Source organism: Aspergillus welwitschiae (genome assembly GCF_003344945.1).
Source record: "Aspergillus welwitschiae strain CBS 139.54b unplaced genomic scaffold BDQ94scaffold_13, whole genome shotgun sequence".
Lineage (NCBI taxonomy): Eukaryota > Fungi > Ascomycota > Eurotiomycetes > Eurotiales > Aspergillaceae > Aspergillus > Aspergillus welwitschiae.
Window position 1 is genome coordinate 186,246 of NW_020798707.1, and position 13,141 is coordinate 199,386.

Consider the following 13,141-nt stretch of genomic DNA (forward strand, 5'->3'; position numbering starts at 1 on the left):
ACGACGCGTTCTGGAAGCACTTTACGCGTATCAGTCAGCGGGTCTTGGCACCGCAGCCATTCTCCGATCCATCACAATAACCACTTATGGTGATCGCCAACTGCGACTTAAAAGTCCATTACAGCCTTAGAAACTCCTTTCACCCCGCCTTTGCTTGCTAGACCTGTCAGTATATCCGATGATACCTCGATAGTCGCCGCAGCTTTCACACACCCACCCTATGGACCAGACCTTCGACCTCCCCGACTCGACCGATTGGCTTACAACGCCACTGTCACTCGTCGCGCCTCTCGAATCCGCCCTCCGCTGCCAGGTCTGCAAGGACTTCTTCGATAACCCGGTGATTACTTCATGCAGTCATACATTCTGCTCACTTTGCATTCGGCGGTGTTTAAGCACAGAAGGCAAATGCCCCGCGTGCCGCAGCTCGGATCAGGAATTGAAGTTGCGGCGCAACTGGGCTGTTCAGGAACTGGTTGAGGCGTTCCAGAATGCTAGACCCAGTGTTTTAGATCTGGCGAGGAAGGCTGCTGCGCGGGGGAGTGATACTGAGGAGGGAGAGTCGGAGGAACCAGCACCGAAGAAGCGAAAGGTCGAGGCTGTAGATGGGCCTGCTGCGGAGGGCGTGAGGACTCGATCGCAAACTCGGGGAATTGGCTCTCAGGAAGATCCTGTTGCGATTGAGGTGATTGAGGATAGTAATGATGATGAATATGTTCCAGGTGTGTATGATCACCGGCAAAGTTGCGCCGCATGCTAATCGCCACTGAAGACGACGGACTGGTCGCGTGCCCAATTTGCAACCGGAGGATGAAGAATGAAGCGGTATTTCGACACTTGGATACATGCACTGGAGAGCCCGCGCCGCCCAAACAAATGAATTTTGGGTAAGATATGTCTTTTGGAGCGTGTCTACATGTGTGCATCTAACTCGGGATTATAGATCGTTACAACCCATGCCACAACCGTCGCAGAGAGCAAAAGACGCCCAGAATAAAACACCGGAACGACTGCCCATTATAAACTATTCTCTATTGAAAGATAATGTGCTCCGAAAGAAGTTAAAAGATTTGGGTATACCGAACACGGGCCCGAGGCCCCTTCTGCAACGACGTCACACAGAGTGGATGAACTTATGGAATGCCAACTGCGACTCCAAAACGCCGAAGTCCAAAAGGGAATTGCTGCGAGAACTGGATATTTGGGAACGCACGCAAGGCGGCCAAGCGCAACTATCAGGGGACGTCACAGATACTGTCATGCGCAAAGACTTTGATGCGGCGGCGTGGTCAACGAGTCATGACGATGACTTCAAGCGGCTCATTGCCAATGCGCGAAAGAAGAGCGAAGCGCAGATGCGCACCACGATACCACAAGAATCTGTAGGCACAAATCAGGCAACCGACCAGCTTGCCAGTCAGACAACGTATCAGCCTTCGAGCGTGCCTGTTGTTGAGCATACCGAAGCCATGCATGCGACGGAAGATGCCCATCCTCCGGAGAAGTTGACTGTAGATGACAAAACCGTTATTGTCCCTGAGGTGCAAGCGCAGACACTGCAGGGCTCAGTTGATAGCCAGATGACCAATGCGCAAAATTAATTGCACTTGGTGTATGTGCCTAGAATATGCGGATTGCGCAGGTTCCCAGGCCATGGAGGATTGTTCATGGTCTTGCGCTAAGCAGTGGTATTGGGACCCTCCTCGACCGACATCCGAGACAGGCGGTCCTCCAATTCCGATTCCACGGCTCGCTCTGCTGCTGCTCTGCGAGCGGCTTCCTGAGCGCCCTGCTGGAGACTGTCAAGTTCGGCAAGCTTCTTGCGAGTCTCTTCTGCCTCCTTCTCATCCATTTCCTCCCGCTCCTTGTTCTCCAATTCCTGCAATTCGTCGTCGATCTCAGTCTCATCAATCTGTGGACCAGCCTCGTTCATGATGTTTCCGACCTCGTCCACCTTGGACATCTCATCACGCAGCTCTTGCACCACATCTTCGACCCTCTCCGCACCGCCGATCTGAGTATGCAAGCCTCGAAGGGCTCCTGTGCTTGCCTCCATGACCTTCACGAATTGCACTTGATCCGTAGCCTGCCCGATTTTGGAATATACCTCCTCAAGCTGCATCAGAGTATCCAGTCTCTGTTTCAGATTATGCTCCGCAAGCTTCTTAGAGCGCACAGCCGAGAGCGCCGAAACGCGGTTCTTGTTTTGCAGCGCCATTTTGGCAGTTGAATTCAGTTCAGTGATTTTGTTCTCCAAATTCTCCACCTGCTTGGTCATAGTCGCCATGAGCGTTTTGATAGAGGCGACGGCGGTATCTTGCTCTGTGATATCTTTTGGAGCGTCACTGGTTCTGAATTTGATAGTCTGCAGCATAGTTAGCGCCTTGCATGGGATAGATAAAAAGCCCAAAATATGAATGAGATAATACATGCCTTCCCATCATACGCAATAGCACCGCTATCACGCGACATATACAGTAAAAGCACATCCATATCCGCGTCCGACAGGAGACTCCTTTCATCCAGAACACCAGCGAATTCACTCACGAAGCTCTCCTTCGAGTAGACCAAGTCAGTCTTCGACGGACTATTCCCCGTAGCGTGCTTAACTACGCGGTCTGCAGCCTCCTATATACATACCTCATTAGCCTTACCCACACCAACCATCAATGGAAACCCAAACCAATCTACCTACCTTCAGATTCTCTACCAAAACCAATTCCTGAGGCTGTAATCTCGGCGTCGCCTCCTCAGATCCAATCACAACTCCCTTCAGCTGCTTCATCCCCCAGCTCATCACAGCCCATGGGCTCAACACAGACGTATCAATCCCCCACTGCGGCTTACGCAAGCTCGCCGGGTTAGTTCGATAAAGGTGCAGCGGCACCATGGTTCGATTCCTTGTCGCTTCATCCTGTATCACATCAGAGCCACAATTAGTCAATGTGAACGCCGCATTTTCTCATGTATCCCTATCATTGTGACGTACGAAAACTGCTCCCAGCGCAACAGGCCGTCCACACTCCGGGATCTCCAGATCACGTAGCAAGGATTCATCAGCTCTGAGAATCAAGTGGTTCGCTTTGCCCTTCGAGGCAGACCCATGTGGAGCGATGTAGCCGTGCTTTGCGGCGGAGGTTAGGGCATGTTCCCAGGCTGCGATGTTGGTGGTGTATCCCTCGGGGTTGGTCTTGCGGTGGATGGGGAAGTCGGAGTAGAGGGAGGGGAGGCGGTTTCTATTGTGTGAAGGTATGTTAGTAAGAACAATTCAAGAGTGGGGACAGAACTGAGGCTGGACGGACTTTCTGAAGGAGTCCTGCGAGAGGATATATTGAAGGAGGGTCGTCATTGTGGTTGTTGTGGTGAGTGGTAGATGAGTACGTAGAGTGAGACAGTAAGAAAAGGGATGTAGATATTTCTATAATGTGATCTATAGTCAGTATTCGCAATACAGGAAGTGTACACCTCGTCGGTGTAGGCTGGATAGCCCCCGTGCGTGCGTGGTGCTACTGAGGTAGTATCGGGATGACTATCTGATGTCAATAAATGGGCCACTTCGTCCTTAGCGCTGGTTGTCGGGGAGGCCACCTTATCGATAAGAAGTGTATCACGTGAGTTGGTCTTCTCCGGGCTCAGCGATCATTTTCTGCCACCGCCTAAACGTACAGTTTTCCGGCTGTAGCTTTTAGGAACTGTATGTTCCAAAAGCCGCTTAAATCCGAGATTTTCACAGCGAGGTTCCTTAGGTTCTGCCGCTTTGAGCGGTCTGTGAGGCGGTAAGAGTCTACCATCACCGTACTACGGATATGTTAGGACTACAGTTAAGTGATGAATCCAACTTAAGCGTAAACACGTAGAGAAACATTAATTGACACATGTCTATTATATTGTATGAACCTATGCGCCCGTCGCACCATAATTGCGTCCCTAAGCTCGTTCGAAGTCGTCATTGGCTGCATTGTCATCATCTCTCGTGCCTTGCGCCGGACCAAGACCGCCCGAGTCCAACGGATTCGAGATCAAAGACTTGCGATTCATGCGTCGGTCCAGCTTCTCGCTGATTTCTTCCGTGCCCAGTGCTTCGGCAGTGGCTGCCTCATCCCTCGTATCTAGCCCCCGGGCTTCAAGGTACTCGACCTTGACAGCGTGTCGCAGGTTGTCAACGAACGTCTGCATCTCGGGCATCGGAAATCCTCCATCGCTATCCAGTACATCTGCATATAGCCGCTCCGCCTCCTCGAGAGCTGCCGATGCTAGTGATGGCTTTCCCAGACGAAGCCACGTATCGGCGGCAAATACACTCCACATTCCAGCTTTCCTACGTCGAGAGCCCCATTTCATTCCGCTCACCGGTGACCTCGCCGCATAGCATGCCGACACACGCTCACTGAATAGGCCCTGACCGATAGATCCCACTAGCCCAAGGTCCATGGCCCGCATGGCCCATCGAGCGGCGCTTTCCACTGCCGAACCCCCGCGAGACTTCAACAATTCCATAGCTAACGTTAGGCAACGAAGTGCATTAGGTGCGTCCGAGCACCTTGTAAGATACGAATAACATGCCGTGTCGAACATCTGATCGATTCCGTCGAGCTTGACCTTGGTCCCCATTGCGGCAGGGTTAAGAAGCATGCTGACGGCACACATCTCGTAGGCACCCGCATGATATTTCCAAGCCTTGTCGTTCGCATAGTCCGACCGAAGAAGCTCGTACGTAGATGCTGACAACTTCCAGTCGCGGAGCATGAACGCGAAATCAGCCATTTTGCGCAGCAGAGCTTCAGGCGTGTCGGGCCTATAATAACCGTGGGCGACATCGTAGTTTCCGCTGGCCCCTCCCGATGTAAGGCTGGAACGAGAGCCAGTTCCGAATCCGGCCCATCTCCGTGACATTGACATGAATCGACCACTGATACCACGCCTACGGGAGGCCACCTGGTCATTCCAGACAGCGACTCGGTTTTCCATGAATGGTATTACGGACTGCGCAACTAGCTCTCGAATAAAGGCTTTGATTGCCATAATATCGGAGTCGAAAAGGTAAAGACCATTAGTATCGAGGTCAACCAAAGGCTCTGTTGTTCGTTAGTGCTTGCGGGAATGTAAATGCAGGGGTCTAGTCGTACCAGCTCCACCCGAAAGTCGCTCTGGAGGCGAAAGCCACTCGCATTCAGGAACTCGGACACTATCATCATCGGTGACCACGCACTGATTGCTGCGCAGCCTCAACAAATGACAATGCAACCCGAAATGACGCTTCATTTGGTCGTAAAGCTTGGTTGATTCGGCAATATCATCCCGATCCTCGTCATGCACGAGCACGTAGTACCGGAGGTATTCAGGGTGACACCAGTCTGGCAACCTCCGAGGCCCATTGCTCGTATCTGCATACAGTTGTCTGAGAGTTTCAAGCGGGGCAGTATTGCGTGAGCTAATAGCAATGACGCTGGCCACTGGATGTCGAAAGGTTTCATGCGGCGTTGCCGAAGATATCGACAGAAGGTGTCGAAGATATACTTTGTATAAAGGGGATGTTGTAGGAAAACTCAAGAAATTTATGGGCCGCATTGATCCGCCCAGCGGATCATCTGTCGAGCCCAATTGCTTCTCCAAGACTTCTTCCACCTGTGCCAGGGAGGGGCTTCGCCCTGAGTTCGAAGGCGAGATGTTGCTGGCCAAGTTCACGAAGCGAACCCCGTAGTCTTCCCAGCCACGACTCGACCCCACGCTGTCCCTAATGACCAACTTGCCTGGTACATTCTCGCCGAAAGGGCGAATCAACTCCCAGAACCCACCAGCGAAACCTTTCTGTCGCACCAACTCATCGGTGTCCGCTGATGCGTATACCCCAACCACGGGGGAGAACGAGCGTATGATTAAAGATCGAATTTCCTCTGCGCCATCGAAACGACCTTCTACCGGCGATCCCAGGGATGATCGAGCTAATTGTGGAGTCGACGATCGGAAAGAAGGCGCACGAGGTGATGCGGACCTAATCGGAAGTTCTGCCGTCGTGGCCGTCAGGGGCGGGGTCGGGGATCGGATCCTCGAGTCTACCAGGTCTGCATCGAGGGCCGGTGACGAGTCGCGGCGCTGATTTGGATATCTCGACTTGGATGCGACACGTGGTACGCCGGGCGAGAATGACGGCGGAGGCTTGACCGGAGCCGCATCTCCGGGCGATGTCATGGACTCCGAGTGGCGTGGGATGCGCTGTTAACAAGAATAGAAATGACCCTAGAGCCCATGGAACGGGTGGGGAGTAATCCCACAGGAGAGTGATAGAGATAGGGGTGATGTGGTGAGGTTCGAAGCGGATTGTCAGGAGAAACGGAATGACGGGAGGAGACCGGCAATGTTGTAGGGATGCGTTGAAGCCAAGTCACCGCGGGCGAATCCCAGAGCGCAAGTCGGGCGAACAGCTCCGTTGGGCTAATGCGTCCCTCGCGGCAGCTAATGTCGGGGGGGCAGGAAGATGGTGATGCACTCTTTTGACCACTGCTTTTCGGAATATATAGATTCAAAAGTATATCAGGAAAGCAGACTGGCTTACCAGTGGGCTGCCATCGAACGGAGAGCTGCGACCAGCTTCATTGTTAATGGATTGAGTTGTTGACAGCCCGGAAGGCGGTGATGATCCTCCACTTGATCTGCCGGGCAATTAATTGTTCAGGCGCTGCTGTTGATCCCCTCCACTCTCCCTGCGATGCGCTCTGCTTCTAACTGTGACACAAGGCTGACCCTTCATGAGTCATTAGAGTACATTCACTCATCAGCCCATTTGACTCATCCTGGGATGGCTGCTACCCATGCTCAGAACATCCCTCTTCTTCCTGCCTCTCAAGCGCCGCCTACTCCGCCTGACCGTCCCTCTCTCTCCGCCAACTGATGGTTCCGCCGCGACTGATTCTCTTTTCATTCGCAGAATTCCCCCGTTGATACCCCGTGCTTGTATTCATACCCTCAGGTCTACATCTGTACCGCACCGCTCTTCCATGAGCCGTCGGAGATCCTCCAGCCTCTCCCCTCAGCGAACGAACAAAAGGCGACGCATACCTGAAGCTGCCCCGCATCAGGGCGCTGCAGGAGACACCATGGCTCAATCCGCGGACACCCTTCCCATCATTAGACTTACCCCTCTCGAATCGACATTAAAATCGCTCTTACTCGATGTTGCGAAATACATACATGAAAAGAATGTTGCAGAAGGACGCCGCGATGCGGAGCCCACGGTTCTGCGATTTACCGGAGGATGGGTGCGGGACAAGCTGTTAGGGGTGGGCAGTAATGATGTTGACGTCGGTATTAACAATATGACGGGGTATCAGTTTGGTTTGCTCCTCAAGGAGTATATGGATAGACCAGAAAACTTGGAGAAGTACAGACAAGAGCAGCCCAATGGAGAATTGAAGCATGCGATTGCTAGCCTACATAAAATCGAGGCGAACCCAGAGAAGTCCAAACACCTGGAGACAGTCACAACAAGAATATTCGGCTTGGATATTGATTTGGTGAATCTACGGAAGGAGACTTACTCGGAAGATAGCAGAAATCCACAGATGGAATTTGGAACAGCCCAGGAAGACGCGATGCGTCGCGATGCGACGATCAATGCGCTTTTCTATAACTTAAACGAATCTATAGTCGAGGATTTCACTGGACGAGGGCTGGAGGATATGAAGAAGGAGATTATCCGTACCCCGATGGAACCATATCAAACCTTTCAGGACGATCCACTGCGTGTGCTACGCTTGATTCGGTTTGCCAGCCGATTGGGTTACAATATTGAAAGGGAGACCCAGGAGGCAATGCGAAATGAACTTATTGGGGAGGCTCTCAAGCTGAAGATCAGCAGAGAACGGGTGGGTAAGGAGATAGAGAAGATGCTTCAAGGTGTGTAGCGTCCAAGTGAGGATTGATTGTTGCTTACAGCTTCTAGGTCCTGATCCCCGCGGTGCACTGCAATTCATTGATAGTCTTGGGCTGTACCCGACTATCTTTGCCAATCATCAGGATGATGCGCAAGCAGATACCTCATCATGGGCACTCGCATACAATGCGCTGGAGAAAATCCTGAAAGACGAAACCAACGCAGCTACTGTGAATGTTCGCCAATTCCTCATACGCGACAAACTCGAATCATACTACGCATGGATGATTGCAGCATTTGCTCCGTGGTCAAGTATCCCGTCACGCGTTGCGAGGGGACCCAAGGCGAAACCTCTCCCGGCACGGACCGCAGAAGTAGCCCGAGACAGCCTGCGAGCTGATAACAAAACAATCGCCGTCATCGGTGATGCGGCACACAACTGGCAGGCCATCACCGATGTCAAGGACTCTGTCCTCGAGGGACGCATGGATGGAACTGCAGCAGAGGCGCGGCAGCAGGTCGGACTGCACATTCGCTCGTGGAAGAAGGATTGGAGGCTCTGCATACTCCTTTCCATTCTCCAAGAAATTATGCGTGGCGGCGAGTTTACTAGCGGTAAGGACTTTCCCATGCCCGTTGTCCTTATAATAAACTAATGCTTATATGATGGCAGTGCTGCAATCGTACGACCGGTTCCTCTCCTACATCAAAGAGCAAGATCTACAGGATGCATTTGAGCTGAAGCCCCTCGCCAACGGGGGAGAGATTGTGAAGGCTCTTGGTTGCAAGACAGGTCCCTGGATGTCGAAAGCTTTGGATATGTCGATCAAATGGCAGCTGTTGCACCCGGAGGTTACCGACAAGGAAAGGGTGCTGGAAGAGCTATCCCGTAGAAAAGAAGAGCTAGGCATCGCTACATAGTAATAGAAATTAACATGGCTGCTTCTTGGATGATGATTTCCTTTTTACCTACTGTAACTGGTCCAACAATCTCTAGATGCCTGATTGGGACACTGTAGGGCCATTGTTCGGTTCCCGTCTCTTACCGCTCGGTAAATTTGCCGACGGCGATGGATCTCCGACTAAACTGCCCCAATCTAACTTTCTATGGACATTTTGTTCTCCGCCCCGCGAACATCATTCTTAAGTAGATAGTGGGGTAATTGGGCATGTCAGTGGAAGACCTACGAACGGCGGCGCGTGAGTGCCTACGCCGCGGTGATGCGCGCATCCCAGACTCGATGCTGGACAAGCTCGTCGTCCCTGGAGAATTGGAGCGTTTATGGGACACCGTCTCAGCCCACGAGGACACAGACAATGCAGCTGTAAGATACGCTGCTTTTCTAATACACCGAGAGAAGGAAACTAACTGATCACTCCAGGCATCTGAAAACCTGTTTCTTGCTCGGGAGTTCCTGAGACTTCGAAATTCTGAGGAATTATCCGAGTCCGATACCGCGGCAGCAAACCACATCTATGCCTGGGCGAGTCGGCATGCCCTTCCATCTGCAGTGTATGCGGAATCGATTGAAGAGCCCAGTGGTGAGCTGACACCTCATTCCCCTCACGAATTCAAATATGTTGACCCGCTTGTAGAACAGAGGAAAGCTCTTATGCATGAAGATAAGCTGAGATCATCACTATCAATATCCGTGATTGCAGCCTTGGGCTCTCTGTTTCCGATGCATAAAGCAGCAAATGTGCCAAACATCGTTCTCACACTGGCAAGCTTCACCTCCGAAGCCGACCCATGGACGACAAACGAGTCACGCACAGCGTCAACTGCAATTCTTGAGAGGTTTCGCACAACATCACCCTCGACACCAGATGCATCGTTCTGGGTTGTCCTTGAAACCATCCTCAAGGACAAAATCCGACCTCTTTTCACAAGAACCAGAAATCCTGCTATCACAGCAGCAGGTCGCAAGGACATGCACCCCATCCCACTTCCTAGATTTGATACCAGCATTCTTGACCCCGAGTCGAAACCATGGCGATCGTCAGACGTCTACGCGACGACCGTCTTTTCCTGGATCGTAACACAATATCAGGTAAATTATCTCTCAAAGTACCCTATTCCTCATTTAACAGGTTCCAGGCAAACGACATCAGCCGTCTAGAATCCCACTTCCCTCTCCTCGTCCCACCAATTCTCGCCTTAATTGACGATGAGACCAACCCCCACAAAGCCGACGGCTGCACACTTCTCACCCACCTTTTACACCCCATTCAGCAAGCCAAATCAGATATACTTAAACGCACCAACCTCTCCTCTGTCTTCATCGACGCCATCAAACCCTGCCTCCTCTCCCTACCCACCATAACCCCCGAGCCCGATTCCATCCGTCTCCTAGGCACAGCTTATCCAACTCTCTTCTTACTTCTCAAAACTAGCTACTTACCAAAGGATAAACAAACCTACACCGCCGAGCTAACGAAAGTCCTTCGCGAGAACCTCATCTCCTCCTTCCACCACATTAGCACCATGACTCCCTCCAGTGGGACGCAATCTACACTATCCTCGTTCCCGCATCCGAGATTATCTAGTCTTTTGTTGAACAAAATACACGACATTCTCTTCGATCTCGCGGTTCACACAACAAAATACCTACAGGAAATAATTCCGCTCATCTACAGTACACTGTCTAATCCCTTCGGGACAGCTTATCCACCTCTTCTATTGGCGGGAGTGGCTGTTACCAGAGCTGTGATTCTGAATGCACACCCGAGGATTTGGCGATGGAGAGGAGAGATTCTGGGTGCCGCGGCGGCATGCTGGGTCAATGTGGTGGATGAAGAGGTCGCAGAGCGAGGGAAAGAGGGCAAAAAGGAAGATTTGACTAAACTGAAGATGCAGCTAAAGGGCGTGGTCTATTTGCTGAGAATGGCTTTGCAGAACCCAGATGAGGAGGTTGCTGAGGATGAAGGGGCGGTTGAAGCGAAGGAGGGATTCGCGAAGGAGATGGAACAGTTGGTTGGTGCTGATGAGGCATTGAGGGAATTGCTGCTTGGGAAAGTAGATGGGAAGGATGGAAGATATTTCGGTGCTTGATCCCAGTTGGGAACAGCCTCAATTGAGTCGCTGGATAATATTGGTCAGGGTTTATGAAGGATTCCCTAACAAAGTACAGTAGTCCAGAACTGGGCCCTTAGTGGTAGCTTTTAGTAATGGCAAAAATGAGTCTAGTTTCATAGATATCATTCTATTACTCTTCTAAGCGAATCATTACGATCCCGTGGACAATAACCTTGTGTCCGCCAGTGTACCTAGTCTCATAAGTAAATGCCAACGAAAAAAATGCGAGGGAGAAGACCGCGGAAATATCTGGGCCTGCCAGTCTCATCGGGGATAGACGAGTTCAAGGAAAGACAGAAAAACGTCTATACTCTCCGATATCATTCCTCACGATCTCCTGAGGCCGGCTACCCTTTTAGGTGAGAGCTACTGAGTCTCCAAATGAGTCTCCGTCCATCCGTCTCAGGAAAGGGTAAGATGTAAGTGAAGGGTAAAAGACTCATACCAAATCATAGTGTAAACTCGACATAGAGCCACTGGGAGCTCAAGCTGAGACGTAAGGCCATTGTCGTCTGTGGCAGGAGCAACTGTGCATGTGAATCCCAATTTCCCGTCTGAGGCCTTGACCACTCCACTATTGCTGGATTCATTGGAATTCCTGGGCCCCGTGCTCAATTATTTGTGGGATTCCATTGAACCCAAAGCTCAAAGAAACTCGATGTTTAGTGTTGAGTAATTGCTTTTCCGTGCTTTGATTCAACTCATCGAATATCTCGTCATATGTGATGTCGAAGAAATGGCTTTCGTCTTATACTATATACTTGATAGCTTCAGATCTGTAGATCTGAATTTACCCGGCACCACTGATACATCATCTCAGCATATAGAACCACATATCATTCACTACGGTCCCACTTACTACCAACATACATTGCCCTACAATCAGCCCCGATGCTGCTAGCAAGTAACACACTCCTTACCATAGTCATCCCTCTTCTATATCTTTCATCATCGAGACCCTCCCTCTTCTCTACCAACTCAACTTCCCCTTCCATCAATCTCTATCTCCTTTCTTAAAGAAACACAAAAACAATCCCAAATGCAAGAACCACAACAACCAGCACCAATCATGTTCCGCATCTTTAACTATCCCCAACCTCAACCTCATCTCTCAACCTCACCACCAACCCACCACAGCCCTAGTCCAATCCCCGACTTCCGGGTTGAAATCCCCTCAGAGCGTACGAAAAACCCCCCTTCCCCAATTCCTACCCAAACCAATCAACTAACCAAACCCAGGCCTCCCTGGTATCACCTACGACGACCTCCCCCTCCTCGGCGCACGCCCCAGCTCTTCAATGCTCGAGTACCATCAACTGCCCGTCCTCAGACACTTAGACTGGCGCATTGACGACGAAACCGGCGAGCCCCTCCGTCGCCCGCTCAAGGACGTCGTATCATTGACTGCGGCGTTCGCGCAGACTCGGGGATGCGAGCCGTTGGAGCCGTGCGTTCATTGCCGGGTGGGTAAGAGCGTGTGGAAGACGTGCGTGGTGGGGTTCGATACGAGGGAGGGAATGGGTGTGCATGGCGCTTGTGCGGCGTGTCGGTTTAGTAGGAGGGGGTGTAGTCTTAGTAAGTACTTATTCATGTTTTTTCTCGGGAGGTGTGGGAGCTGATTATTATGTGTCTGTGTGTGCTGTGCTAGATACTCAGCTTGAGGAACCTGAGACGCCGAGTCGGGTGAAGGATGAGATGGAGAGTGAAGGCGGAGCTGGAGCTGGGCCTATGACTCCGCCGCCGTCTGGTTCCAGGAGGTATTTGACTGCTGTGCCTGTTGCTGCCGCTGCTGGTCGCGGTCGCGGTCGTGGTGGTAGTCGGAGACGAGGGAACAGATTTACTCGGCAGAGACCGTACAATCTGAGACCGAGGATTGCGACACCGACTCCTAGCAGAAGCGATATGAGCTATACCAGTCATTTAAAGCGTGATTCAGACCGGCGAATCAAATCAGAAAGAAACGATCTGCTCACCTCCTCACCCGGTACTTCTCGCCTTGATGGGAGTATTCTTCCCTTCCCGCTGGGACCAGAGACGATCGATGACTTGCCGTTCTTGAGACAGGCTGTTACAGAGATGGAGATGCATTTGGGGACCTTGAGGAGGAGGGTGAGGCAGTTGGAGGATCGGGACAGAATCAGGGATGATAGTATTAATCCGTGGGAGTTGGTGTGATCTGAAGAGTGTCAGGACGT

The 13,141-nt window shown here is 51.6% G+C and overlaps 5 protein-coding genes across 5 annotated transcripts; 3 read left to right on the top strand and 2 right to left on the bottom strand.

Moving 5' to 3' along the window:
- Nucleotides 1–119: 119 nt before the first annotated feature.
- Nucleotides 120–1,640, top strand: rad18 (E3 ubiquitin-protein ligase RAD18). Its single transcript, XM_026775266.1, has 3 exons — nt 120–722; nt 773–887; nt 944–1,640. The coding sequence occupies exons 1-3, from the start codon at nt 221–223 to the stop codon at nt 1,599–1,601; spliced, it is 1,275 nt and encodes a 424-aa protein (XP_026627097.1). The 5' UTR covers nt 120–220; the 3' UTR covers nt 1,602–1,640.
- On the bottom strand, nt 1,640–3,525 carry BDQ94DRAFT_22560 (putative vacuolar sorting protein SNF7 family protein). The gene is made up of 5 exons (XM_026775267.1): nt 3,303–3,525; nt 2,990–3,236; nt 2,696–2,914; nt 2,434–2,628; nt 1,640–2,365 (listed from the first exon to the last, which is right to left on the bottom strand). The coding sequence occupies exons 1-5, from the start codon at nt 3,347–3,349 to the stop codon at nt 1,679–1,681; spliced, it is 1,395 nt and encodes a 464-aa protein (XP_026627098.1). The 5' UTR covers nt 3,350–3,525; the 3' UTR covers nt 1,640–1,678.
- Nucleotides 3,526–3,877: 352 nt separating this feature from the next.
- BDQ94DRAFT_142013 (TRAPP III-specific subunit 85 family protein) lies at nt 3,878–6,479 on the bottom strand. The gene is made up of 2 exons (XM_026765948.1): nt 5,127–6,479; nt 3,878–5,075 (listed from the first exon to the last, which is right to left on the bottom strand). Exons 1-2 carry the CDS (start codon nt 6,187–6,189, stop codon nt 3,928–3,930), a joined length of 2,211 nt encoding a protein of 736 aa, XP_026627099.1. The 5' UTR covers nt 6,190–6,479; the 3' UTR covers nt 3,878–3,927.
- Nucleotides 6,480–7,094: 615 nt separating this feature from the next.
- Nucleotides 7,095–10,922, top strand: BDQ94DRAFT_159008 (tRNA adenylyltransferase; the record flags this gene model as incomplete). The annotated part of the gene is made up of 7 exons (XM_026769027.1): nt 7,095–7,893; nt 7,940–8,485; nt 8,544–8,759; nt 9,047–9,195; nt 9,253–9,412; nt 9,467–9,921; nt 9,969–10,922. 7 exons carry the CDS (start codon nt 7,095–7,097, stop codon nt 10,920–10,922), a joined length of 3,279 nt encoding a protein of 1,092 aa, XP_026627100.1.
- Nucleotides 10,923–12,015: 1,093 nt separating this feature from the next.
- BDQ94DRAFT_169613 (DUF3716 domain-containing protein) lies at nt 12,016–13,121 on the top strand (the record flags this gene model as incomplete). The annotated part of the gene is made up of 3 exons (XM_026771329.1): nt 12,016–12,127; nt 12,186–12,521; nt 12,595–13,121. The coding sequence occupies 3 exons, from the start codon at nt 12,016–12,018 to the stop codon at nt 13,119–13,121; spliced, it is 975 nt and encodes a 324-aa protein (XP_026627101.1).
- Between the last annotated feature and the right edge of the window lie 20 nt (nt 13,122–13,141).